The 27,301-nt window shown below is 46.3% G+C and overlaps 2 protein-coding genes across 10 annotated transcripts; one reads left to right on the forward strand and one right to left on the reverse strand.

Moving 5' to 3' along the window:
• Window positions 1-865: 865 nt before the first annotated feature.
• CTC1 (CST telomere replication complex component 1) lies at window positions 866-21,296 on the forward strand. Of its 4 annotated transcripts, XM_085572441.1 has the most exons (25): window positions 867-921; window positions 1,001-1,140; window positions 2,423-2,669; window positions 3,561-3,757; window positions 5,412-5,556; window positions 5,930-6,232; window positions 6,401-6,529; window positions 6,861-7,087; window positions 8,553-8,724; window positions 8,810-9,010; window positions 9,244-9,370; window positions 9,481-9,595; window positions 9,932-10,394; window positions 10,734-10,823; window positions 11,106-11,249; window positions 11,535-11,605; window positions 12,416-12,516; window positions 12,852-13,017; window positions 13,250-13,336; window positions 13,421-13,580; window positions 14,032-14,096; window positions 14,320-14,482; window positions 14,624-14,750; window positions 17,114-17,180; window positions 21,213-21,296. In XM_085572441.1, the coding sequence occupies exons 1-25, from the start codon at window positions 901-903 to the stop codon at window positions 21,238-21,240; spliced, it is 3,756 nt and encodes a 1,251-aa protein (XP_085428567.1). In that variant the 5' UTR covers window positions 867-900; the 3' UTR covers window positions 21,241-21,296. The 4 variants fall into 4 exon arrangements, with proteins under 4 accessions (XP_085428560.1, XP_085428567.1, XP_031361365.3 ...); XM_085572434.1 differs by lacking the exons at window positions 17,114-17,180; window positions 21,213-21,296 and adding an exon at window positions 15,674-16,167 and having other exon boundaries at window positions 866-921; window positions 6,885-7,087; XM_031505505.3 differs by lacking the exons at window positions 17,114-17,180; window positions 21,213-21,296 and adding an exon at window positions 15,674-16,167.
• Window positions 17,278-27,134, reverse strand: VTCN1 (V-set domain containing T cell activation inhibitor 1). Of its 6 annotated transcripts, XM_085572544.1 has the most exons (5): window positions 22,353-23,087; window positions 21,035-21,382; window positions 19,163-19,441; window positions 18,326-18,487; window positions 17,278-17,415 (listed from the first exon to the last, which is right to left on the reverse strand). In XM_085572544.1, the coding sequence occupies exons 1-4, from the start codon at window positions 22,948-22,950 to the stop codon at window positions 18,366-18,368; spliced, it is 1,347 nt and encodes a 448-aa protein (XP_085428670.1). In that variant the 5' UTR covers window positions 22,951-23,087; the 3' UTR covers window positions 17,278-17,415; window positions 18,326-18,365. The 6 variants fall into 6 exon arrangements, 5 of the variants coding, with proteins under 5 accessions (XP_085428670.1, XP_077646893.2, XP_085428689.1 ...); XM_077790767.2 differs by lacking the exon at window positions 17,278-17,415 and having other exon boundaries at window positions 18,224-18,487; XR_014953046.1 differs by lacking the exon at window positions 17,278-17,415 and having other exon boundaries at window positions 18,352-18,487; window positions 21,159-21,382.
• Window positions 27,135-27,301: the final 167 nt, after the last annotated feature.

Genomic DNA, 27,301 nt, shown 5'->3' on the forward strand with positions numbered 1-27,301 from the left:
TCCCTTGCAGTCACGATGAAGACCATGGTGAAGAAGGGTATCCCCCTACAGCCCATGGGGGTCCATAGGGATGCAGAGATCCTGTTGTAACCATGGCGGAGCCCCATGCTGGAACAGGTGATGCTTGAAAGAAGCTTTGGCTCCGTGGGAAGCCTGTGCTGGAGCAGGGACCTGCAGACCCCTGGAGCGAGGAGCCCACACTGGAGCGGGTTGCCTGGTGGGATTTGTGATCCTGTGGGCACTCTCGCTGGAGCAGGCTGTTCCTGCAGGAGCGCACCCGCGGAAGAGCGGGTGACGCTGGAGCAGCTCCGTTGCCCTTGCCGAAGGCTCGCCCTGGGGAAGGCGTGGGAGGGACGGGCCGGAGCAGCGGGGCAGGACCCGTCTCCCTCCCCGAGCAGCGGCAGAAACAACGCGTGACGAGCTGGCCGCAACCTCCATTCGCTCTCCCTGCGCCGCTGTGGGGCGGGAGGGTCGCAAGGGGAAAGGTGGCTTTGAGATTTATTTCTCATTATCCTGCTCTGATTTTGTCCGTAGTAAATTCAATCACTATCCCCAAGCTGAGCCTGCTTTGCCGGTGACGGCAACCGATTTGTGATCTCCCTGTCTGAAATCGTGAAGCTTTCGCTTTATTATTCTCCCTGCCGTGCCCACGGGCGGAAGGGAGCGATCGAGCGGCGCTGGGCGCCCGGCACCGCCGGGCCCATCCCACCGCCGGGCCCATCCCACACGGTCCCGCTCCCGCTCCTCGCCGTCCCGCGCGGAAGGGGCGGGGCCAGCCGGGGAGCGGCGGCGATTGGGCGGAGGGCGGGGAGGGGGCGGAGCCCGGCGCGCGCGCGGCGCTCCCGGCGGCTCGCGCGCCCTTCCCGTCGCCGCGGCAACGGCGCGGCCCCGCGCGCTGTCATGGCGGCGCCCGGCGCGGCGGTGAGTGAGGGGCCCGGGCGGCTCCGCGCCCTCCGCGCCGCCGGCGCTCAGACCCCGCTTCTCTCCTTTCCCCCCGCAGGAGCAGCGCTGGCTGCAGGCGGCTCGGGACTTCGCTCGCCGGGCGCTCCCGGGGCCGGACGGGCGGGAGCCAGCGGCGCTGGAGGCGGTGCTGCGGTGCCTGCGGAGCGCCGGCGGCGGGACGCTGCCGCTCGGCTACAGGTGACAGCGGGGCCCTCCCGGGAGCTCGGCACGGCTCGGCCCGCCCCGGATGCCGGCTGTGGGGGGATGCTGGCGATGCACGCGTTTCTTTGGCCTCGGCACGGCAGCTCCCCGGCTGGATCCTGCGGGCCCGCACGGGAGGATGTTCCTGGTGTCCGAGCTTCTTGGCCAACTGAGCTCAGCGTTCGAGTGTGCGCTCTCAAAAAGGGGGATCTAGGATAACATGGCCCACATTTCAGTTGATAAAAGGCTTTTGGGTGCTCATCATCATGGAAAATACGCAGCTCATTGAGAGATGTCCATATTGGAAAGTTTGGCTTGTCTGGATCTGTTTCTTGTTCCAACCTGTGGAAGAATTAAAATCTCTGGTACAACCAGTTTTTGGGAGAAAAGGTCAGCTGGAATTGATTAGGGATTTGTGACCTTTTACTAATAGTTAATAAATGTAGGTTGTTGATCTTTCACACCAGCTAAACTTAGCTCATTTAAGCCATATTCTTTCCTGCGTATTTATGGTATTTAAACCTGATTTTGGTTCATACTCAGGAGACTATATAGAAGAGTTGAAGGTACTTTGCATTTATCTTCTGTGAGGCCAGTGGTCTGATTGTGTGCAGTGTGCTACATCCACAGCTAACCACCAAGCTCTAGAGTATGCGGAGGGAGTCTGTTTGCTTCTGTATGTGATCACCATGAGCCAGGGTCCTGCTGTAGTTCTGGTTTCTCCTGAAAAGCTCTCAGCACATTTGACAAAAACACAAGCAGCACTGTGCTTTTGTGGATCATAGGTACCAGTATTATTCCTGCTGGTGCTCTGTCTCTGAAGATGCACCAGTTTCAGCTAATAGAATTTTCAACTAATCCCCTGTTCATTTTACTGCAAAATGCACAGCATAAGTACCTGCGTAAATTTATGTCTTCTGATTAATTTTCTATATCTAATTACTGTTCACTGCTGATTGAGACCCATCATTCATCTGGACTAGTTTCTTGCTTTGAACTTTTGATCCCTGACTAATCAAGTGAAACTCTTCAAATTCACATCCTTTGAATTTGATTATGTCCTGCTACTGAGCAAGTAGGTATTGTGACTAGAGCTCCAGTTTCACAACCTAAAATTGTCAGTGAAGCTCATTGGAAACAAGTAACAAAATCACAGGCTGGAGAACAGTTTGTGTTGGCTCTTTCAGTGTTGATATTAGGGTACTTTGCAAACAGACTTCTTCATACATCCTGCTATATTCTTGCTTTTTTCTTTTTTTATTTCTTTCTTTTTTTCTAGTTTCATCTCCATCTCTGACCTGAAGCATCAGCAGCAGATACCATGCTGCAGCCACCTGAGCTGGAGCACCAATGAATTTAAGGAATGGTCTCATCAAGGACAAGGTGCTTTACCCGTGCAGTGCACTTTGCCAAGGACTTACCTGATCCTGGTTGGCTATTTAGCAGACGGAAGGCAAGAAAACAAAGAAGAGGTGGTAGATGGTTGCCTGTATGTGAAGGACAATACTGGGATAATTCCATGTGAGGTATGTCCTCAGTCATACTGAGGGGTTCTGTGTTTATTCCCACTACTGGGGCAGTTCCACAAACCACCAGGGGCTTCAGCTGTTCTGCCAGAGTCTAGTGAAGGAAATAACATGGCTCTGTAACAGACAGGAAAACAGCAAGCTGACATCCTGGGCAGAGGATACAACATGTGAAATGTGCCTTTGCTAGGAGAAGAAATTCTGAATGTACTGGCATGGAAAAAAGAGACAGCCAGTACAGTTCTATTCTGTTCACCACAGTACAAGGTGGCCTGGGAAACTTCTGCTGAATTCCAATTAGTGGAGCAGAAATAACTTTCTGGAGAGTTGTACTACATGATCAGTGATGCATTGGTGAGATGCTTTCAGGAAATATAGCTTGCGTGACAGTTGACTTAAAAGCCTCCTGAAGGTAATTGCAAGTGGAGTCAAGATAACAAATAGCCCCTAGAGTGGTGGTGACAGAGCACTGAAGTTGTGCTTTCCAGTGAGACAAAGTCTGGGAAAAAGTTGTATTGGTAAGAACTTCTAACTGAAAACACAGGAGCAAAAGAAAGCAGGCAAGAATTTTAGAAAAGAAGTCTGAAAATAACTAAGCCTTTCATTTAGTTAATTACCACCTTTCTGTGAGGTTGTGACTATAAACAGGAAGTTCTAGCTGTAGAGTTCAGCAAGTCTGTGTCAGATTTGCATCTGCAAGGACAGAAGTTCTCCATGCAAGGTAAGAGAGTGGGCAGAAAACACTGTTCTCGTTTAGTGATGAAACCTGGCAGTAGGAGAAGAGTTTGTGATGCACATGCAAGGGTGTATTGGTAATGAACACTGTAAGTAGTGCTGAGAAAACAAATTGAAACTCATCTCAAGCTTCAATCTCATTATCTTTTGGTTTAGCTCTTGCACTTTGATCTGGAGTGGTTGGAGTCACTGTTTGTCTTCCCAAGCTGGTCATATATACCACAGACAGACCAGAGTGCAGCAGGGTACTTGGAAATCCTGGTGGATCCAGTGCCAGTGAATGCCCCCAAGAAAGTACTTCACAGCATTCCAGTCACCTCCCCAGTGTCAGCTGAGCCACTGCTTACCTCCAGGTAAACATCTACCATGCCCAGCTCCTCAGAGCAGTGTTGCTCTGGCTTGGCAGGTAACAAGAAGAGCACTTGGCTTAGAAAGAGACAAATTCTATTTCTGTCCCACATGGAAGCATAGCAGCGAGTGATGGAATTCAAAGTATACAACAAAACCACTTTTCTTTAATCATCTGTTTTCCAGGAGTTTATTGGAAGTTTTTATTCTTAATTTGAAAAAAAATGGATGAGTTTTAAGTATTTCTAGATGTAATTTCAGATTATACAAGGAATATTATAACAGTGTTGATTCCACTGATTCTGGCAGTGTTGATCCTGCCTTTGAGGCTAAAATTCACTCTTTTGATTAGCAAAACTTTTTTTTCTTTTTTTCCTTTTTTTTTTTTTTAATCTTATGGTGAACCAAAAGTACACTTGAAAGTAATCCTGTATTTTATTATGATGTTAATATGTGCCACTGGTCAAATTCTTATCTGATTACTGAGATAAAAGTGCTAGTGAAATGTCAACTGGTAGAAGTACCTGTCTTTTAGTTTACAGAATGTGAAAATGAGCTAATGGAATTGCAAATCTAATAAGTTGATTATTTAAACTTCATAAGATCATGTTTCATTTTCTTGAGTAGAGAATTCTTGGTGTAATTTAATTACAATAATATGTCACTAGCCATGTTGCTTTCATTTCTCTTTAGTTATTTTTTGGTTTTATTTGGTTTATCTGCTTCTAAGAAAGTAATTTTAAGCTTAAGTGTTTGATTTAGCTCAAGGGACCTTTCTAAACAAGAAAACTGTTTCCATATTTCAGTATATGTTTTCAGGCTTTTAACATAAAGCTCCTTTGTTATTGACTGATGTCTGACCAATTTTCCATATTACAACTAAAATCTTACGGTGAGGTGCTGGTACTACTGTGTGTCTACTACTGGTTGGGGGTTTTTTTAAGTCATAAAGTTAGATAATTGTGTAGATGTTTTGGAATCAAGACTGGTTTTGTTCTGAGTAAGTGGGATGGTTATATTCAGGTCCAGTAGGAGTTGAAATTAAAATTTCAAGCATAAATTTTTTTGAAATTAAATTGAAAAAATGGAAATATTTTTTAATCTTTTGAAACATAAGTTTGAAACAGCAAACAGAATGCACTCAAGAAACTTCATCTCTCTTGCCTCTCATCTGCTTTCAGTTTTGCTGGTCTTTGTGTCAAGTTTGTTAGAAAGAGTCCATTGTTGCTTTCAGGTCCCTTGTTTATAGACTTACAGCTTCCACAGTGTCATGTTCCACAGATATGCAAATCCAAGTGCTGTTTTCTGCAGAAGAATTACTTGTGACTTTTTTCTTCTCCTTTAGACCAACAATTAGTTTCTTGTTTGTGGTAAAGCCTTTTATAAGCTGGCTGTTCTCATGGAGTGTGTGAATTTGTTATTCTGTTCCTTCTGTCTTCAAGTACTAAAATGTCAAAAGGATTTAGTATAAAAAAAATAAAGTACAAATTTTGTAGCCAAATATTGTTTTGAAAACCTCTCTGAGAGATTGACCATATTGCTTTGTTGAATCTTTTATTCCCAAAAAGTACATGGTACATATCTGTTTATTTTGCTTTTGGGATACTTTTGAGCTTTCTTTCATCTCTGATTTCAGTTGCCTCTTCAATTGCCCTCTAGGATTCAATGTAAGAGAAGATCAAAGCTTACTGTAGCAGGGGAATTGACCAGACTCGGGCCTCTCCTTCATATTCACCACAAGACATTCTTCTTTCTGTTTCTGAAGTGCTTTGCCTCTGCTGTTTGTGTCCCTGTGCTGGTGCAAGTAAGTCCTTGGAATTTTGCTCACAAATTCAGTCTGGATCTGTGTATGTGCTAGCTGATTAATCTTTTGAATCTTGCCATTGGTTTCCTAGTTTGATTTATTCTTCCTTTTACTAGTGATATCTTTTTAATTGCACCCAGTGTATACTAGTCTTGGTATGTTTGAAGTCTAGTTCTGTGCCCTGCTGAAATACAGTCCTTCTCCCTCATGCAGTTGCCATGTCCCTGAATGTCTTACAGATACAGTCCTTTTGCTAAGAGTGTGAGGCAATCCTCTGGGTGGAAAAGGGTTTTTTGGGTGGGATTATTTAAGTCAGGAAGAATTTTTTTCACTGGAGTTGATGCTGATGTTGCTTTTTGTTTCTCTGCTCTAGAAACCCAGCCAGCTGTTGTGGCATCGTGTCTTCCAGCTGGGTCAGAGATACACAATCACAGGCCTGAGTATGTCCAACCTGAAGAAATCTGGACAAACAATGTTTGTTACCAGTGTTTCTTCTTGCCTTCTGCCCTGCTGTGCAGAGCAGGTGAGAGAGCAGCCACTGAACAGTGCTTCACAAGGAGAATCCACTCAGTCTTCTTCCCTTGAGACTGCTGAACAGCTCAGTTGCTCCTTGCAGCTGGGGGCTGAAGAGGAGAGGCCAAGACCAACCAAAGAGTCCAAGATCATCTCCTATGTGGTAAGGATTCATAGGCTTAGCCTTCACCCACTCATGCACTGGGGTTTCAGCTCCTGGCCTGCAAGGACCATTATTTTCATCATGAGTTTATTTTCTTATTGCTCAGGCCCGTGAGAGAGCCTTGTGACTCTCTACAGTCCTCTTACTTTCTGTTTGCTTTCTGTTTAGGGATTTGTCACCAAAATACTCAATGTCCAAGCTGGTCTCTTTTTACTGGATAACCAAGTCTGCTTGTGCCTTGCTTACCAGCCTCTGCTGAACCTTGCACGGGGACTCCGACCAGGAGCCTGTCTGGAGGTAAGCTGAGATTTGCAAGGTCATGAAGTATTCAGTGGAAAAGACTGAGGCCCTGGGGATGGGTTGTGAGTGTATGGGTCAAGAGAAGGCTGTGGGAACATAGGAGTTATTTCAGCAAGTATCTGGAACAAAACTGGAGATCTTACTGCCTAGACTCAATCATGAGAGTTGATATAATTATTACCTGATTCCTCCCAAAACTGTGCTCAGTGCCTCAGGCCTGATTATAGACAATCCAGTAGAGTGAGAAAGGATTTAAGGTGGAGTAACAACACTTTTGGGAAGTGGTAGCAGACTGGCTGTGTCTTCTCTTACACTCTGTGTATCCCAGCTCATCGACGTCCACCTCCTGCAGAAACCTCTGGCGTCCTTCCCTTTCACCGTACTCGGTGCTTGCCTGAACAGCATGGTTGTGCTGAAGAGTTTCTCAAGGCTCAGCACCCCCTACCAGCCCCTGGCCTCTTCAGGAAATCTCTACTTACAGCTGCTCTTCCACTTCAATCTGGGAATGCCGCTGTACCTCTGGCTGGTGAGCCTCCTGGAGACCTTTGAGGAGAGGTGAGGACAGTTCTTCTGAAGTCAGGCTATGCCTGAATGTACGTTGTAGGTTACCTGGGTGTCTTCTAGACCAAAGGCTCACAAAATTACTCTGCTTGGATACTACGAGCAGCAATTGCTTTTGTTTTTTTGGCCTAAGTAAGCTATTTATCCAGACTTCACATCATGTCCAGTTGCTTGTTACCTTGCAGTTGCTCTTATGAGAAAAGCTGGTGCATTTTTCAAGTGCAGGTGAGATAAAGGTCTTGGGAAGCTGCACTGCTTTGGAACATTGCACTCACATAATCCTGCCTGGAATGCTTTGTTCCAAAATACAGAAGCACCTTTGGGGTGTCTGCTTGCCAATGTGGTTTGTTTGGCAGATCGAGATGGGCACTCAGGCTGAAGCTGGAAACTGGTGCTACAACTAGATCATAACTGATATAAAGGCTCTTGTGTCCTGACTGTGCACAGAAGCAGCAGCAGCTGCTCACCATATCACTTTGAGATATTCTGAGTGTTGTCAGGAATGTGATAATTTGTTTTAGAATCTCTCTTGGCAGAGTTTCCCACTCATGCTTATCTCCAAGTCTTCCAGATGGCCTCCTGCTCTCCCTGACGCTGCACTCTCTTTGCAGGACAGCTGTGGGCCAGTTTCTGGGTTTAATTCTTGCTTCTGTTAGTAAAAATACTTGTGTTTGTTCTGAAGCAGTTATGGTTGATCACTGTGACTGCTGCCTTGCACTTTAAAGTATATACTCTCAGTCAAGTAGCAGGTTATAGAATGCTCAGTGTTCCTGTGCTTTATTGGCACTGTGGAATTTTGACATGCTACCAATAAAACAGTTTCAGTTTTGCCTTGGGAGTTATACTAGCTATAAGTTTTAGGTTTTATTATCTTTTCCACTTTCTTTAAATGTGATTGCTCAGTCCTGGTACTGCTTAGAAATTGTTCCAGTGAGAGCTATTTCTTTTCATTTGAGTTCACTTTCTGTCATGTTTTGGTTGGCAGTGTGATCACTTCCAGCCATTCAAAAGAAGTAAGTTAAATTTATGAAATTAATTCTACATGAGGGAAATACTGGAATAAGAATAGTCTGTGTTTGTTTCTGACTTGTGTTTTTTGCATTCTGTGAAAAAAACCAAGTGTACCTAAGATGAGTAACCATATCACGCCCAGCCAAAAGGCATGAAAATCTATTTATGTGGCTTAGAGCAAGATTATCCTCATATTGTTTGTTTCTCTGGCCATTGGAGTTTTGAGATTTTGCCAGTCTGTCCATTTCTGTGGATTTTCCTGTTCCTTGTCTGCCCAGTATAGTTGGCATTGGCTTTAAATGCTCTGTTTTTTAATCATTTCATGGTTTTTGTGATCTCTTTAGTTCTTGTTCTATACAACATACTCAAAACAAGCAGAAGGAGTCCCTGACTTAGATGCAAGACTCACTAAAATGCAAGGACTCTTAATGGTTATAACTTTTTTCAGATTTTCGTGTTTCTTTGGGCGCCGTCGACTGCTTAGCTCTACACACCAAAACCCTGGAGCTGCTGAAAAGTTCCTTGTCCCCCTTCTGCAAGCTATGATGCCAAACAGAGAAGAAGCAAGAGATATTTATAATGAAATTTTATCAAAAATACACCAGTGTCCCCTGCAGAAAGTGAGTAAATGTTTTTTGAGCTGTTTCCTGTTTGTCTGATGGGAAGAAACTCAGCTGATTCATTCCTTCTCTCATTTTTTCACAGTATTTGACTCTGAACCCTCCATGCCAGGCCCCATCTCTGTCTGCATTTTGCCGTGTGGCAGAACAGAAGAGCTGGGAAGGCTTCAGTCCATCACAGTTGCTTTCCCCCTTGGAGGCACAGCATATGGGCACCCAGGAGCTGAATCGCAGACTGGCCTGGTCCTACTGCACACTCTCAGCAGAAACTTTCCAGCCCCAACTGGTATCTGCCTCCTTCTCTTTCCTGTCTGTGCCTTGGGAGCTCCTCCTTCTCACCATGCCTTCCAGCACCTTGTCCAGTGCATGCCTCTTCCTCCTGTTAGGAATGACACTGCTTTTCTCACTGTAGCATGTTGAAAACAGACTGACTTTGAGCTGCTGCTACACACACTTTGATTTTTGACTTTCAAGGATAGGAATTGTTTGATGCTCTTTGCAGCTTCCTTTCTGTTGTAGATACTCCTTGGTGTGCTGAGGGTCTCCTCCAGGAGCAGCTCCCTCCAGTTGCAGGACAAGAGCAGCGCCCTTCGCTGTGTGATCTCCCATAAGGATGGTAGCCCCTTTGCCCAAACTGCTCTTATAGGTATGTCCCACTAAACTGTATTAGAGTTCTGACCTCGTGACTTTAAAATGAGGATATTGACCTTACTCTCTTTTTATTTAGTTCAGCTCTTTTATTTGATGCGTTTGCAGGATCACTCTTGAAGGTGGAAAACTACCAGCTTGTAGTGGAAAGATTCCTTAAGACTGATTTTCCCTCCTGGGAACACCTGGAAAATCTGGAGCATGTGAGAGAGAAAAAAAATAGGTGAGTCTCTTTATTCAGTGTGCAGGTAAAATCATCACTTTCCGGTTTCATGAGTATTTTGAACTATGGTAAGCCTTCTTACCAACATAGTATTTCAGTGCCAAAGCACCTGTTCTTTGCTATTTGCATAAAATGAGGTCTTTCTCAGCAACAAAGCCACCATCTCCATTTTGTTCAGAATACTTGCAGCCAGGAGTGGCCCTCCACTTCACTCTTTCCCACTGCTCCTGCTGAGTACCTGGGGGGCACTCACCAGGTGTGTTTTTCCCAGATAAGTGTTCAGGATAGCCACGTGTCAGGAACAGGGAGCTTCACTGTTACCATTTGTCATTTCAGTGTCTATGTGCAGTTCTACTTGGAGGATGTTCAGGTTCTCCATGCTGCTGAAGGACAAATCCAGAAATGCCTTAGGAGTGGAAGCAGCTCCTCTTTGAGGAATAAGGAAGTTGGCAGCACAACATCTGAGCTGGAAACCCCAGAGGCAAAAAAGCTGAAATTGGAGGATCCCAAGGCAGATGCTGGCAGAGATGAGACCTGTAAGGGGAGCCAGAGCAGCACCAGAACAACGAGCTGTGTATCTCAGCTGTTCTTGGTTACCCAGAAAGAGGGTCTCATGTCACGCAATTACCAACTGCCTGCAGAAGAAGATAAAGAAGCACATGAGCTGCAGCACAGCTTCCAAGCCACAGTGCAATGGCTGGGCAGACCACAGCTCTGGAGCCACCCCGGAGAAATTGGGAATCTATCAGAGCTGGAAGAGACTGGCTGTGATGGAAAAGAGGGTGTGACACAGCAAGAAGTGAGGCAGCTTTGGGGTGTGGTTTGTTAAGTCTGGGAGCTGGCTCCTCTCAAGTGAGCCTGTGTGGTAATTTAGTGTCAATGGGAAAGTGATTTTTTTGTTGGGTGTCTTTGTGTGTTTGTGCCAGCAAATTCCTTCTTGCACCCCAAGCAAGTTCCATCTCCTCTCTGTCACCTTCCTGTAAATGCATCTGCCTTCTCTTACTCCTGGTGGTGCTAACCTTACTTCTCAATCAAGACATCCTCTGGGCTGGGCTTGCTCTCTTTTTACTGTAGTTTTCATTCCATACCTAAGAGTTCTCATGACCTTCTCTCTCTCTCTGATCCCTTCCCCCACCAGGCACTACTGCTGTTTATGGGGAAGTCTCTGCGATGGTTTCCATTCCTGCACGTGGATGGGCTGTATCACTTCACTGTGCCCTGCTGCTCGGTAAGGGAGAAGTTGTCATGCTGTTCTCTTGGAGACTTTTGCTGAACTGCATGTGGGAGTCAAGGAGTCAGAGGGTGACTAAGCTGTTTTCAAGGTTTGGAATTTCCTTCTGTCTTTCCAAGAAACTGCTTTTGTTCTGTATTTGATTAAAATTCTCAGAGCTCTGAGTTCAGTGGATTTTTTTTTTCTTTTGTGAAACATTATTCTTTACTTTTTCCCTATTGAACTTTAATCTCCTTCCTTCTAATAGTCTTCTGTCTTGCCTTATCACTCTTATCTCAGGACTTGGAAGTGTTCTACAAGCTCTGTTCTCCACATTTGCCAGCAGCATTCCCGAGCAGGCCATCCTGCCCCCTGTGCCTGCTTGTCCAAGATAGCTGGCACTTAGAGCATGAGACTTGGATCTCCTGTCTGCCTGAGCACCAGGTATGCAAGTGCCTTATTGTGCAGGGCTTTCACAGGCTAATTGTAGGTCTCTCCAGAACTAGCTAAAAATTATCAATACAGAGTATCTTCTGATGAGATTATTCTGCTCCAAGTTCCATCAGAGGCTGCTGCTGGGCTTCACATTTTCCTGCTTCAGAATTCATCTGGAGATGAAGCATGAGTTGCTTGACTTAGCTCTGAGCATGCAGAGCTTGTCTTTTCTGCTCTGGCTGGGGATGCCTGTAAACTGCAACTTATCTGAGGCTGTGTCCCACTCACTTCTAGGTGACAGCCCTGTCAGTGCAGACAGGCATGGACCAGAGAATTGCCTCCATTCCAGAAGTGCTTAGCAGCAGGTATGTTGATCTGCTCCAAATTATAAGCAATTGTGTCTTAGGGAATGGCTCTGTGGTAATTTTTATTGGGAAGTGCTATATTAAACTGTGATGAAATCTCCATCCTAGGAATATGGTTAGGGAAACCCGTGTGCAAGTAGTTCAGACTTCTCCCACCCTGGTTTTTGAAGCTAAAGGGATTGTAGGTGACAAAACTGCAAAATGCTGTCTAGAAAATGGTTCAGCTACTGCTGTTGTGGACTAAGTCCCAGAGGTCTCTGCCAAATTCCTGTCAGAAGTGGAAACAAGCAGAGCAGGGAAAATCAGACTGAATGTATATTTTTGGGGTTTTTTTGTTTCAGATTTTTTAGCATACCTTGCTAAATACTACAAATACTAAGTAATATAAGGTTAGAAAGTTAGAAGGTTTGAAGCTTTTCTGTTCTAAGCATGGTTAATCTGGGGTGATATGCATGCACACTGGAGTTTTCACCAGTGCTTTATGAAAAACTGTTTTCTTTGCTTGGCTTCTTCCTCTAATTCAGAAAAACAGTTAGAAGTTTATCAGATAGAAAGGCTGTAATGCCTTATGCTTCATCTTCACTGCTGGACCTGAAGCAGCAGAAAGCAAGGTAAAGGGGCCTCTTGCCCCTGGGAAGGTTAGGGTAGGCTGCAGCAAGCTGTCCTCAGTCTAGTAGTTCAGGTGCTCAAGGGCAGGTTCCCCAGAAATGGGCTTAACCAACAGTACTCCACTTTGTAGCAATCTTGAAGTCAGGCTTTCTTCCACTCCCTTTGTCTTCAGGCAGGACAAAAATCCTGGTCTACTCTCAGTTTCACAGGTTCCCTTGTTTCTTTTTGTGGTGAGATCGTGGAGAGGACCTTGTGTGCCTCTCCCAAGAATGAGAAGCCACCTGGCCATCCAAAGCAGATAGGTAAGATTATGTTGAGCCTGTTGAGAAGCAGCACATTGGTTCTTGATTGTTTGTTTCAGAGACCCGGCGCACTTGGCTAAGTGTGCTGCTGTGTCTGGGAATAGTGGAAGTATGCCAGGATGCTGCATCCTGTTGCATGTTAAAGGGCTTGGAAACTGCACACTATGTATGTGGAGATGGGAACGGGAATGCAGTATCCAGAAAGCCTGAGAGGTGCAACAGTGACAGCCTCATCGTGATGGGAGGAAGAACCCCTCTAGCAGGCCCAGCTCAGTGACAGGCCATGCTGCCTGTGTGAGAGAGCTCATGGTCTGTGTGGTTCTGTGCCTCCTCAGGGACTCTGCTCTCCGCGGATCACAGTGTAAAGCTCAGCGTCTCTGCTGCTCCAGGCTCCCCTGTTGTGATGGACATTTACATTACTGCCACCTATCTGCAGCATCTCCGGGGTTTGCTCCCTGGAGCCAAGGTCCTCTTCCAGAACTTGGAACGCAAGATCTCAAGGTGCTCCTGTCTTTAGAGCCCTGACCTCTCTTACTGTCTTTGAAACCATCTCTTAATCTGACCTCCCATGTGGACTTTCCTCATCCCTTGTTCAAACCTTCATCTCTCACAATCCCTTCCCATAAGTTATTTTCCTACCGTGTTAGAAATTAAGATCAGCCCAGCCATCCCAAGAAAACTTGATGTTTGGTTTCTGTGATCTCTCTCTGACATCTGCTTTTTCATATTGCAGATTCCATAATGTTTATTGCACATACATTGCCTCCAGCTGTGTGAGCATCATATCTCTGCCAGTTTCTCACCTACCTTTTCCTTCTAGGTAAGTGTTGGGTCTATTCTCATGTTACAGTGTCCAAAGAAAGGCTTCTATGTTCCAAGCTTCTCAAATTCCTATTTCTTCTAGTCCTGCAGGAGAAGCCTCATCCCCCTCCTTAGTGTTTCTATCCAGCTTGAAACCTCAGCTGCAAAATTTGGCCCAGGCCCGGATTTTATGCCACTTGTCCTGTGTACTGACTGTGTGCCTGCAATGGATTTGTTCACTTTGCAGCTGCATCTTCAAAGAGGTATTTAAGCTTCCACAAACATAATTTGTGAGAGGTCTTGCAGATTTTTTTACTCTCATACATCCTTTGCTACCATGTAAAAGAAGTGAGGGTTCCTATCTCAATTGCAAGCCCTTTTTCCAGTGTCTGAGAAGGACTTGCATATTAGAAAGGGACCTAAGTGATTAGAAGTAAGTATCTGATGCCAGGCAGTCCGGCAGCTAGGACTGGGGGTGAAGTGAGGACACTGAAGAGGACAATCCTACTCTGCTAATTCTCTCCTCCTTCCATGTTCACTGCTATTGGAGATCAGCACCTTGCAGCAAAGTGACTTTTCCCAAGGCACTCATTGGAAACACAGTGAAATTCTTTACACTTTTGCATACTTAATTAGAGAAGGATTAAAATAAGCAGTGACCCTTCCCCTTCTCACTCACACCCATACCTAGCTGTAGCTTTGTTCTTCCTTCAGGGGAGGTGCACCCGACACAATCCTCCATGTCCATCACAAACAGGAGTGAGGCAAGCCAGCGCAAGGTAAGAGCTGTAGGGATTGGGTGTGGGAAGAGGGGGGAGGAGGGAACAAATTACACCACAAACAGGAGGGGGAAAATAATATCAAGGATGGGATGTGGACAGAACAGCAAAGATGGAGTTATCACATCTTCTGGGATGTGCACAAACTTTATTGAGATCTGTTGTCTGGGGTGTGACCCTTGTCCTGCCCCTCCTGATCCCAGCCTGCCTGCTCTCTGCACAGGGTGGTGGTGGAGGATGGAACAGGTGAAGCTGTGGTGCTGTGCAGGAATGAACATGTGGCAACAATGCTGGGCCTGAGCCTTCTTGAGTGGGAAGCTGTGCAGAACTGTGTGCAGAGCAGGGGCAGCGTGTTCATTCAGCACGGAGAAGCTCCTGGAACAGGGGTGAGTGGGTTATTCCAGCAGCAATTGAAGCCTGATGAGCTCAAGTCTTGGCTGGACAGGATTTCCCTTTGGTCTGGCTGTTCCAGAGCCTCCCTGCCTCCCACTGAATACTCCCTGGCAACACACTCTTTCCTTCCTCAGTGTCTGGAGGAGCCTGAGGATGTTGTTGCTTGTTACCTAAGGAGTCTGTGCAAAAGTCCTCTCATATGTCGTCCTATCCTGTTGGATTTCAGCATAGACAGGAAGCCCTCCAAGATCCTGCAGCCTGGTAAGCAAATACTGCTGGCTTTTCTAATATTTAGTGTGGGAAGGAAAGGAGGAGGGCATCTCACCAGGCTGGGGAAGGAAAGGTGCCTTCACTGTCCATCAAAGCAAGATCTTTGAAGGATTTTCCTGGAATTTTGTATTATATAGTGTAGAACTAAGTTGTGTCTTAGATTAACGGCTATAAAAATAGAGAAATAATATTATGGAAATTCCTAAAACAACATAGGATAATTTTTTCTACTTCACACAGAAACATAAAACTGTTTTTGAGAAAGATCCTAGTCCTCCTAGACAGGAGTTTGATCAGCCAGAGTTACTGTGCAGACCTCTCAAATCAAATGGGTTTTGACATTAGATAGGACAGCATGTAGAGTCAATAGCACACCTGAAAATCCTCACCTGTAAATCAGCACTGAAGTGTTTTGAATTCATGAGTGCTGAAGTCTGAGCTCATGCTGCCACAACTGTGCAGTTGCTGTATTAAGGGGACATTCTTCACGCCAGTTCTTCACACTGCACACACATATAGCTTAAGTTTGAGTGTAGGTGCTGCAGGGGTTGATTTGCTAAGCTCACCAGAGGATGCTCTGCAGTGGAGACTTTCTGGCTGTCATGTACAGTCTGTAAAGACAGGTTGCTGGTACTGATAGAGGATACAAAGCTCAGTGCATCAGCTCTGTGAGCACGTAGTTCACAGCATTTCACAGTGTAGAATGTCTGTTTCCTGCAGGCTGGAGGGATGCTGGCAAAAGGCATTCCTCTGCCTACAACCTGGAGTCCTTCATCATGCTGTCCTTTGAGGTTTAGCAGATGCTAAGCAGCTGCTGCAAGGCCTTCCCTCCCCCAGCAGCTTGTGCAGCTATGGGCTAGAGCAGAGCCAGAGCCCTGTACTGAGTTGTTACCCCTTGTATCCTTCCCCTGCAGCTCCCCTGCAGCTGCGGAATTTTCGCTGTGGTGAAGTGGAGTTTGTGTCACGAGTGGGGCCTCGTCTGACCCTGCTGTGCCTGAAGGTGGAGGAAGTGGGACGAGATGCCTTACACTATCTGAACAGCCAGAGGATGAGCAGGACATCCAGTTCCTGCTGAGTGGGAGCCACTGCTTAATACTCTCCCAGTGGGAAAAGAATTACGGAAATACCTACTGCAGTTGGGAACTTTTTACTCTCCTTTCAGTGGGAACACAAGCCTGTGAGCACAGGGTGAAGCGTGCAGTCGAGCAGCTGCTGTGACTGTGGAATTCCTGAATGGTCACTGTGGGCCATTGTCAACCAGTGACACTGGGCTACATTTTGGAAGAGAGATGTTCAGTGCTTCCTATGTGATAGCTCTTGCCTTGGGCCTAGGGCACACAGTGTGTGCATTTTGTGTGGTAGTATCTACTAAATAAAGCTATGAAAATATTACTTAAAGAACACTGCATCTGTTTTAGTATCTATTTTAGTATTCAGGTTTATTTGCTATATGGTGACCATTAACAAAATTATACAGTTTTCACAGGGTATGGTCTTCTTAACCTAATTGAAATTATTAAAATTACACTTTTAAAGCACCTCCTTCAAGAAAAGAAGTGAGTAAGCTGCTGTTTGGAGACTAAATCATGGGGCTAAATGACAAGATTATTTGGGCATTGTTTTGCAGTTTATCAGAAGCAGCATGAACATTAGGTGGGGCTGTTAAGAAGAGCCAGGCACTGAGCTGTGATACAGGCAGTGAGATTATTGAGCATGAGTGAAGTATCTTCCCTCTCAAGGCCTGCTGTCCACTTCTGAGACCAAAGTGTGAGTGGCAGAAGACCCAATAGATGCCACCACTCAGGAACATTGTGAGACTCCATCCTAAAAAGTTGCCAAAATAGCTTAAAGCAAAAGTCTTTGCAAATGTTGCTGTGACAGCCTTACTTTCTTTGGGTGCTTTCTGCAGAACAGAAAAGATTTCACTAAAGCTTCTCTCCACCTTCCAGAAAGAAAACAAAACAAAACCAAAAAAGCCCCAAAATAAACTATCTCAGCCTGAGGAAAATGTTGACAGTAAGTGGTAAGACAAAGATAAAATCTGGTTAAAAAGTGCAACTGAAAGTAGTCCTGTAATACGAGTAACACAGTAGCAGACAGAATTAGATAGGAAGTACCTGATAACACTTTTTAAAAAACAAAAAGGGAAAATTCAGCTCTATTGTTTTATCCGAGTTTAATAACTGCTTCTGAATTTGAAGCTTCCAGTAACATCTTACTAGTCTCCTTTCCCTCCTCACGCTGTATGTTAGTTTTCTGTCTGCTGTCTGCTTATCTGTTCCTCTTTTATTTTGCATTACAACTGCAATCATCACTCCTCATACAGGACTTTAGATGTGGTTTATCTTTGCCAGGATATTCCAAGCCTGCTGGCAGTTTTCCAGCCCATCACTGTTCTGCCATTCACATCTTTTTCAGCAGGTGAGTTTGATTTTAGCATTCCAACAAGATGAAGGAGATTAACTGCCTCTCTTATTTACAGTTTTATTAGTACAGTCAGAGAATCACAAGACAAAAGATGGGTGAATCAAATCTGTTTGGGAGAGTTAAGATTTTCTTGCTTTTAGTACTCTGAAGGAGCTGTTCTCAGCTGTATTGCGGGAAACCCTTTTCCTGTTTGTGTCTGAACTCCTGCCCATGATCAGAGTTCTGGTCACTGTGTTAGATAAGAAAAGGGAATATATCTTGTCCTACAATCAGAAATTTTCCTTTATGCAATTCTCCTTATCACATTCCTTGTTCTCTTTGTGAAGCTAAACAAAGTATCCTGTTGTTGGTGTGGGTAAGAAATAATAACACAGGAAAAATCAGCTAATTTCAAGTTTATACTACAGTGTACTCTGGAACCAGCAGGAGCTCCTAAAGCCTCAGCCCATAGGGAGGAAAGCCTGAAGTGAGTTCTGCCATCAATGTAGCTGTAGTACGTGTTCTGTGTGGAAAGACAGGCAGGTTCCTTTTAGCTGATCTCCTTTAGCTCACCCTTTCACCAGTTCACCTCCAGGTCCTACCACCCAAAGCCAAAGCCAACAAATATTAAGGCAGCTGTCCTGTGCTTTGGCTGTGTAAGTCCTCATTATTCCAGGTCTGCAGGGAATTGCTCAGGCTGGCAGCTCCCTCTAGCCATGTTCAAGGTGTCTGTAGTATTTATTGGAGACACCACACTGTACTGTGGAGTTGTGTGAGTAAAGTGGGAGCAAGGAAGGGTTGTACTGTAGCAGGTCTTGTGAGCAGGGAGGGAGAGGAAAAAGCCTGTGCTGCCTTGCAGCCATGAACTGCAGCCCAGGTCCAGAGGGTGCACAGGAAAGAAAATGAGGAGACAAGTAAGAGCTGACAGTTGATGGTGCAAGAGGATGATCTGCAAGTGGTTGCAGAAAGTGATGGGAGAAGCCTGTAAGAGGAACAAACCATGTGTCCCACCTAAAGGTGGGGATGGGGAAAGGATGAGCAGAGGGAAAAGACACACACTCCCATTCTGTCAGACTTGAGATAGGTCTGCTGCTGTAGCCAAATTCCCTAAGAGGGCCTCCATATATTGTATGTATATAAGTTTCACTTTCCAAGCTTACCTGCACGTCCAGCGGAGTTTCCAATTGCTTTATAGATGTTTTATATTGACAGCAGGTACAAGGGAAGCAGAAGCATCCAGTGACAGGCTGGAAAGGAGGATGACACTGACTCTGCATTAAGGTTCACCAGCTGCAAGTTGGTCACCTTTGTAGTGCTGAAATCTGTAGCAAAAGAATTGTGAGAGGCTACCAGAATAGGAATGCAGCAGGAAAGGCAAAAAAAAAAAAAAAAGGTGTATTTATTCCTTCCCATTTTTCTGAATATGGATGAAGATTGACCCTGCTTCTTGTACTGCAGACCAATTGCAATGAAGTCCTGGATATAGAAGCGTTATGGCCCTTCTCATGTAGAACAGATGATACTTAGAACCTTTGTAAAGCTTGATTTTCTGTGAGTAAAATGGCCTTTTTAATAAAAGGATTGGGCTGGAGTCAGAGGTATTGTCATCAATAACTGCTAAAGGGGCCTATTGGTTTGGTACACAAATGGGATCTAAGATGAACTGGCTAAAGAAAATGTCAAAAGATGTGGGGCTTGGTTGGCTGGTTTGGTTTTGGTTAACATTCCAAGCAATACACTCCTTTGAAGTGTGTCTCTCTGGTCCCCTGTCCCCAAGCCAAGGCGACAGTCAATACCATAAGAAGCATATGAGATAGCAGGAGCAAACACAGACCCTTTCATTCATCCCAGGGACAGAGAACTGGTTGGATTAGCCATGCTTTCAGTCTTTTCCTTGCCTGACACAGCTGCTGCAGGAACCCCCTGGTGCACCAGGAACACTACTGAAACTCTCCTCTCCCCCGTGCCTATGGTCTCGGGGTGCTGCTGAACCCTACCTGTCACTCTGATATTGACCATAGCCTTGGCAATGCTGTTTTCAACCACGCAGATGTAGGTGGCATTGGCAGTGATGTTGTGCAGGAGGGAAACCACCTTCACAGTGGTGTTTTCGGGGTTCAGCTCGTAGCTGGTGTTGGCAGCATGGGGCAGGTGCTCCCCAGTGTCACCGTAGGCTGTCCAGCGCATGGCAGGGCGAGGGAACCAGCGTGGGGCTTCGCACTGCAGCGTGTCCCCACGGGTGCTCTTCTCCACCTGCACCACGAGGATGCTGAAGGCTGTGGGAGGGAAAACAGGGAGAGAGTCAAAACAAGGCAAGTGATAGGAACTGGACATGAAATACCCAATTGTATCTACCAATCACAGGTACTTCTAGGCTGCTTGCTGCTTAGCAGCACAGCACTGCCTGGAGCCAAGCCAAAACCAGGCTCAGACAGAGCTCTATACAGGCTGGGCTGTGGGAGTATCACTACAAAGGATCTAAGGACTCCTAGGAAATAACAGTCCAGCTTGACAGGATCTGAGGTCATGACACAGCTTTAGTGTCTTTTAGCTATTCTTAATAATGGGGGAAAGATGATTTACCCTCTCCACTCACTGAGAAGGAGGCCTAACCAGAACCTACAGCTTCACAGAGTTGCAGAATCATTAAGGTTGGAAGAGACCTCTAAGATCAAGTCCAACTGTTAACCTAGCATCAAGTCCACCACTGTACCATAACCATAAATGCATGTGTTGTAAATCTCTAGGGATAGTAGGTGACTCCATTACTTCCCTGGGCAGCCTGTTGCAGGGCTTGATAACCCTTTCCATGAGCAAATTTTTCTTAATATTAAATCTAAACTTCACCTAGTGCAACTTGAGGCCATTTTCTCTCTTGAGCAATCTCCTGCAGACCTGGAATAAGGAGGGCTTACACAGCCAAAGCACAGGACAGCTACCTTTAGTATTCATCATCTTTGGCTGTGGGTGGTAGGACCTAGAAGTGAACCGATGTAAGGATGAGCTAAAGTAAATCAGCTAAAAGGAATATGTCTGTCTTTCCACACAGAGCAGGTATCAGAGCTGTGTTGAAAATAAAACACCTTAAGCATTTCACAAATACTTTCTAATGCCTTTTCTGTGTGGATTATGTGTGGATTACTCTAAACATCCAATCAAGCAACACAAAAGTAGGCAGAGCCACGAGGTTTCAAGGAGTGATGGGGGACAAAGGCCTCGTGGAACATTTGCAACCCACAGGCTTGAGACAAAACCCTCTTTCACTTGGAGAGGTCTGAGGGCTTTTCCTCACCCAATTTGAGCTGTAGGACAGCAATTTTGGCCACAGGGATGAGAGGGAGGGTGCGAAGACTGCAGTCTGGAGGAGACCCTCAAGGGGTTCATTCATCAGTCTCAACATGAGGTGCCTGCTTGGGAGGAGACTTCTTATTACAGCTAAATTCATCTCACTGGAAGAGGCTGAAGACCTGGTGGTTTTCAGACCTCTCCTGGAGGACCGACTCTTGTAAATATGTAATGTTTCAGGTAACTATGATATCAGAGGTTTGTTGCTTTGGTAGTAATTTTAAAAAACTGAATACTTCAGAAAAATTGAGAAAAATATATTAAATACACTGCCATTTTTATTATGCAACACTTCTGGCTGGAGATAGATCCTAATTCTAGAGAGAAAAAGCTACCATGTTATCAAGATTATAACCTTTTCTGGAAAAGGGATGTCAAAAGAGGGGTTAAGGCCATAAATATCCCTGCCAAAGCCAGAAATATATCCTACTCAGGGGTGTAGCAGCATCATAAGCACAGGTAGGTTCAACCAAGCCCCACTAGCATGTGTTTTGCAGCAGGATTTTGCTCCTTATAACCCTCACCTCCTGTCCTGTACTGCAGCACTGCTGCTCCACTCCCTCTGGCTGTGGTGACAGAGCACTGGTAGGTGCCAGCATCAGAGAGCTGCACATCCCTCAGCTCCAGGGAAGCATTCCCGCCAATCACCTGGTCCGCAAACACGGCTGTGCGGCCCTGGAATGACGGATCTTGCTCTTGCAGGTGGTCCTTCCCAGCCTTAAACTCATGAACCAGCCCAGCTACCCCCTCCTTGGCCCACTGGATTGCTATGCTGTCCATCCGGATGTCGGGCTCGAAAGAGCAGCCCAGGATGCTGCGCTGGCCAATGTTCCCTGGAGACGTCAGTGCCGTCACACTGATGGAGTGCTTTCCTGCAAGGAGAGAGCAAGGAGGCTGAGAAGGGTGAGGCAGCAAGCCTGGAGAAAGGCCAGACTGCCCTGTGGCTGTCATGGACCAAGCCTGAGGCTCAACAGTCACTGGCACACAGCAAGGCCTCCAGTAGCAGCTAGCAGTGCTGCTAGGAAAGGTCAGCTCCAGTGGGTTGTATGCCATGATAAAGCACAGGAGTATTTCTGTAGCAAAAGAGTGCTTCAAAAAGTAGCTCTTCTTACTTGTTTGAGAGGAGTTCATGTGATATTTTCTTGCTTACTTATATACATCAGGAATTTTTCCCTTTGCAGCTGCCAGAAAAGTGTGATTTTTATGTCTTTTCTTAGTCAGGACCTCCCTTTATGCAATATAAATGTAATTGGAAGGCATAATGCTGTCAGAGAAATAGCAGCTCTTTCCCCCTTACTGAAATCTTTTTCTTTCATTTAAGAAATATTTTTCTTTCATTTAAGAAAAGTGAGCATCTGAAATCCTAAGCTGCGAGCCTGAGAATTCCCAGAGACAGGCTCTCTTCCCCATGCAGCCCTTCCCTACCCATCCTCACTCAGCACATTCCAAGGAAGTGGCATGTTGGCTAACACCAAAGCAACACATTTTTGTTTTCTCTGAGGGACGTGGGAAGGGTGCCCCATCCTGGCAGATGCTCTCTAATTTCACAATAAACACCATCCCATCATCTCGTCCTGTTCTGGGAGAATGAGCAGAGTATGAGCAGGACTTTATGTGTAGGTTTGGAGCACCAAGCCCAAGGAAATTTCAGCTGACACATCACTACACCTCCAGCAGCACAGGCTGCACTACACCTACCTAGCCTTTGTTAAAGGGTGGTGGGTGGCACTTCCACACTTGATCACACCTCAGTCTGTGCACAGGATGGACACACAGAGGCAGAGGCAGGGCAGAAGTTCATTATCCTACCAGTAACTGTAAGCAATCCGAGCTGTCACATACCTGAGACACCAAAACCAATGATCAGAACGATCACTGCAGCCAGGATGACAATGACTGTAGTCATGCTATTGGGGAAAAAGGAAAGGACAGCATTAGTGCAGAGCCCACCTCCTTCACAGCCCATGCCCATACCCTCCACCTGCAGAGCTGTCTGCAGGAAGTGGAAGCAGGTGAGACACAGACCCAGAATGAGGCATGGATGAAGCACATGACCACAGTAGTGATGAACATTCAGGTGAGCAGCCCTTGTCATCAGCAGTGGGGGACCATGTGGCAGGAGACCCAGGCTTTGCTTTTGAGAGCAGGCAGCTGGGCCAAGTGCAGGATGCTTCTCTCTGCATTCCCTGGTGCATGTCAGGCAGTCCCTGCTGGTGCTTGTGAGTGACCAGGGAGTGAGCAAAGCCCCTGAGCTCAGGAGACACCAGGTACAAGGCAGGGAATGTGCAGGAGGGGTCTGGAAACAGGGCCATTTTTTTGAGCTGGTTGGATTTGGGATGCTCCATGTGGGGATGGGTTGAATGAGAGACTGAAGAGGAGAGGACCATTTGCCAAGCCACACAGAAGAAGCAGCTATGCCAGAGGAGAAGAAAGGCAGCATGCCATGGATCAGCACAGCTCCAGCCTTGTCAAGCCCAGCCTCTCTGGCACAGCCCAACTTGGACAGACTCAGAAGCACAGCTGGCTATGGACTCCCAGCACAGCCAGTGGAGCTGTCATGTGGTCACGGGCACATTTTCCTGTGGACTCAGGGGCTGTGGCAGCAAATTCAGCTCCCAACCAGAGCAAGCCCTGAAGCATCTCCCCACAAAACCCACAGGTACATCCCAGGGCTCGTGCCCAACAGTCTCACAGAGACTCCTCACAGAGAAGTCCAGAGAGGGCAGGCTGTGAGAGGTCACAGCCTTTCTGCCCACAAAAACCAGCTGCTCTGCTTCAGCAGCATTTACTGGTTTGCAGCACACTTTGCCAACACAAAGCTGATGGGCAGCCTCCTGCAGGACAGTCCATCAGTATCCCTACAGCCACGGACTCCTCCCACCAGTGATGTGTGGCTGTATCTGTGACCTGCTCAATTTCCACAGATGCCGCGGTCACACAGCTGATACGGAACTCCAGAGAATCGTACCATGTGAACAAGCCTCCTGCAGGGAACAGCAGGGAAGAGAGAAAGCAAAGGTGGGTTGAAAGAGAGAGTAGAGAAAAAGGGAGATGTTGCAGGCTTGTTTGACCTTCCTGCATCCCTGTCTTCTTGCATCCTCATCCTTAAAGCCAGTGGGAAGTTGTCTCAGGAAGCCCTGTTTGCACATGCTCAGAAGGGATCAGAACTCTATTTCACCAGAATATGTTGTGTCCTCAGATAAGGGTTCACACATAAATCCATTTACACATTCACATCCATACCAAGCTCTATCTAGATGCCCTCAGAGATGGGAGATGTCACGTTTGGCTTCTTCCCTGTTGTCACAAGCTTTCAGTCATGGCTGGGATGAACAGCAGTTCCCCACCTAATTCCTCATGGTGGCTCACAGCTGACCCTACCAGGAGAAAAGCCATGGATATCATCCAGCCATAGGCACCAGGCAGCTGGGAACCCAGGCACTGCTTCTCCCAGGGGCCTGTGGGATAGGGACTTTGATGGCTCCTGTGGTCCTGCATCATGACAGCTTTCAGCAAAGCCTTGCCAGGTCCCATGGGGCTCAATCCCGAGTCACTTAAGGTCTCAGCCAGGCTCACCATGGGACAGCCTGTGCTTTCCTGTTCTGGGGAAGATGCCAAGTCTTTCATGTACGCTGAATAACATCCATCTTCTTGAGGAGCTCTACCAATTTTCACTCTGGGAATTGATTCCAGAGCAAGATAGCTGCTATAAACTCAGCCAAGGTTGTCATGACAAGCCTCAGCTCTCACACCTGGGAAGCACAAAGCAAGCAGCAGCCACACAGTGCTGACACACAACAGTTGTGACTCATCTTTATCCCTATATCTTACAATCCCTCTTCCCAAGGACAGGCAGGGAAGAAATTGCTCAGATTCAAGGAATGCTGCCAGAGAGTTAAAGTAAATGCTAGGAGATATGGCAGTGGGACAAGCAGTCAGGATGTCCTCCTGTGCAGTCCCTGAATGCTTCAAGTACCACCACACTTGCCTCTGGTCCTTGAAAGGACCCTCTGGCAAAGGACCCTCCTTGAAAGGACTCATATGTCCAAAACCATCCTCATCTTGCTCACAGACAAACACAAATAAGCACAAACAGGCCACAGCAATGCTTTTGTTCTGCGCAGGTGCCACCAGCCCCCATGGCTGCAAAGCATTGCTCACTTTGCACCCAGAGAGCGGCTACCCACCTTGCTCCAGAGTACCAGCAGGGCTGATTGAAGAAACTGCTCATCTGTCACAGGAGGAATGGCAATTTTGGCTATACAGATGCCACTGCCCACTTCAACATCCCTTGTGAGGCACAAGGAGAAATCAGTCCCTTTGGAGTTTCCTCTGCAGAAACTGCAAGGTCCAGGAATCACAAGATCCTTACAAACATTTGCTGTGTGCCCACCGTGTGTAACGAGTAGATCTGGTGTGCAGAGTGAACAAGAGGAACCTGGCATCCTAGCCACGTGCTGCTGGTAGCTGTGTCTTGCAGCAGTCCAATTCAAGCACTTCAAGGAAAAAGCAATTTTCTGTGCATCAGCACCCCTGGTACCTCCAGTGTTTAAAAGGAATAGAAACAGGCTTATATGGGTGGCTGAGGCTGCACCAGTTGGAGCCTTGACACCACCCTCAGTTCCCAGTGCCTATTTGGCAGCCTGTGGGATGCTGCTCTGTGCCTCCCACCCTATTTTCCATAGTCTTGTTCCTCATCAGCCAAACTTAGAATCAGACTGGAATCAAATCTGGCGTTAAATGAATCCATTCATTCCCTGCCTGAATGCTGCTGATCACAGCCCAGGCACAGGGAGAAGCTCACAGCCTGGCTGTGATAGGAAACAGTCCTAATTCTCCAGATCTCTAGCTCCACTTGGACTAAGCTTTCCCTCAGAAATGGGCTTAGAGGGTCAAACGAACTGGGAGATTAGGATATTGAGGGTCCCTTGCCTTCCTTTTTATAGCAAAGTTTATTGTGGGAAAAAAATGGCAGTGGTAACCCAAAACAAAAGGGTTTCTATTCCAATATGCAGCTGATGATTGCAGAAGCCAACTTTCTTCAGCACTTCAGGGGGTTTTGTTGTTGTTGATTTTGTTGGGGATTTTTTGTTTTAGTTTTGTGTCCTTGGTTGATTTTGTTTCTTTCCTGAAATCAGCAGAAATCTCCCACTGCTTCTCTGAAACTTCCTGGAAAATTCACCTCTCTCTGGTCTGTTCCTGCATTTCAGGATTAGCCTGAAGAGCAAACACCCCTGATGGAAGCCTGCTTCTCCCAGTAAACTGCTGCTGCCTGGCAGAGGCACTGGCAGAGCAGGAGGAAGGTTTTCAGAGCATTTTTTCACACTCATCAATTATTTCATTTCCTTGACAAAGGCTGGCTGGGCTGCCTCTTGAGAAAAACAGAGCTGATTACTGTGTGCATTCCAGACACATGAGGAATACAGTGTCCAGGGAATATTTACACTCTGACATTGTGTCTACAGGCAACCTCACTTCTGTCAGTGAAAAGGTGCAAATAATATTGCTGTTTAGCTCTTCCTTGAAGCTCCATGTGGCAGGGCTCATGTGTGAGGTCTCTTCTGTTCATAGGTGGCCCGTCCTTCTCCCCACTGCTCTTCCACTCCAGTGGGATAGATACTGGTAACAGCTGAAATCTTTTTCACAGAATAAATGTCAGCAGGACTGTCTTACACACCACTGGAACCTTTGTCACCATTCAGTCTGGAAAGTCCACACCTGGGATGGAAAGACAAGCTTGTTGCTGTCTGTTCAAGCAGTAAGGTTTAGATGAAAGCTCAGTCCACATTCACTAAAGGACAAAAAAATTGCCCTTTTATCCATCTGGTGGGGTTAATTTTCAACTAATCAGGAGATAAGGATACGAGGTAGATATTTTCATGACTTCTTTTTCCAACTGTAGTTCACCAGCACTCAGTCAATAGCACCAAAGGAAATGGGGTAATTGAAATGAGAGGCAAAAAACACTTGGAGAATGTCCTCCCAGCTGTTACTCCTGCACACAAACTTCTTGAGGACAGTTTCTTTCTCCCCACAGCAAGCTGATGTGATGGAAACACAGGCAACTGTCTGAGCACCAAGAGAAGAGGGGTGCCTTCCTCAAGCCATTGAACCCCCAAAATACAACAGCAGGAATACACTCTTCCTCAAGCATTGCTACCCCAATCTACCACAGCATTCAAGCCTGGGATAGCAACTTTTAGCAAATGCAGAGTTGTAGGACATGCATCTCCATCTTGACTACAGCTGATGACTGCACATGGGTGTCTGATACATACACGGCCTTACAAGTTGTATAAAACAAGCTGTACTGGTATTTAAGTAGCTTGAGTGAGTGCAGTACAGTCAAGCTGCAAAGAACTGTTCTCTTGAGAGCTCCTGGAAGCAGGGTGACATATCCTAAGAGTCTGAAAAATGCAATTCCCTCCCTCCCCTCTGCCAAGGCAAGTGCAGATAGTACCATACCTCCAGAAAATGACCTGGCCTTGGGATGCCATGGTCACAGCATCTGTGGAGACAAGTCAAACACCAAGTGCCTGAAGGTCCCACACTGTTCAGCACAGCCCCTGTCTGTTGGATTATATATCCTCCCAAGCTGTTCTGCTTAAATAACTGAATGCAGCTAAGGAGTGGTGAGCCCAAGCACAAACTCTCAGGAATGAGGAAACTCTGAGCATCTCAACTCACCCCACCCCCCTTCCCCCGGGGTAGTCATAAGCAGGGAGACCTGGTTAGACACTGGGGCAACAGGAGAGACCTCCTACACATCCATTTAAGAAATATGTCTCATT

The sequence above is a fragment of the Lonchura striata genome, chromosome 1, assembly GCF_050655825.1.
Source record: "Lonchura striata isolate lonStrDom1 chromosome 1, ASM5065582v1, whole genome shotgun sequence".
Lineage (NCBI taxonomy): Eukaryota > Metazoa > Chordata > Aves > Passeriformes > Estrildidae > Lonchura > Lonchura striata.

Coding starts and splice junctions, on each gene's coding strand:
- VTCN1 (XM_085572544.1), bottom strand. CDS start 22,950: ATGCTGCCTTTCTTCTCCTCTGGCATAGCTGCTTCTTCTGTGTGGCTT. Junction 21,383..22,352: donor CATTGGTTTTGGTGTCTCAG/GTATGTGACAGC, acceptor CTCTCCTTGCAG/GAAAGCACTCCATCAGTGTG. Junction 18,488..19,162: donor GGTCAATATCAGAGTGACAG/GTAGGGTTCAGC, acceptor CTTTTGCTACAG/ATTTCAGCACTACAAAGGTG.
- CTC1 (XM_031505505.3), top strand. CDS start 901: ATGGCGGCGCCCGGCGCGGCG. Junction 10,824..11,105: donor TCACTGTGCCCTGCTGCTCG/GTAAGGGAGAAG, acceptor CTCTTATCTCAG/GACTTGGAAGTGTTCTACAA. Junction 13,581..14,031: donor GCAGCTGCATCTTCAAAGAG/GTATTTAAGCTT, acceptor TTCTTCCTTCAG/GGGAGGTGCACCCGACACAA.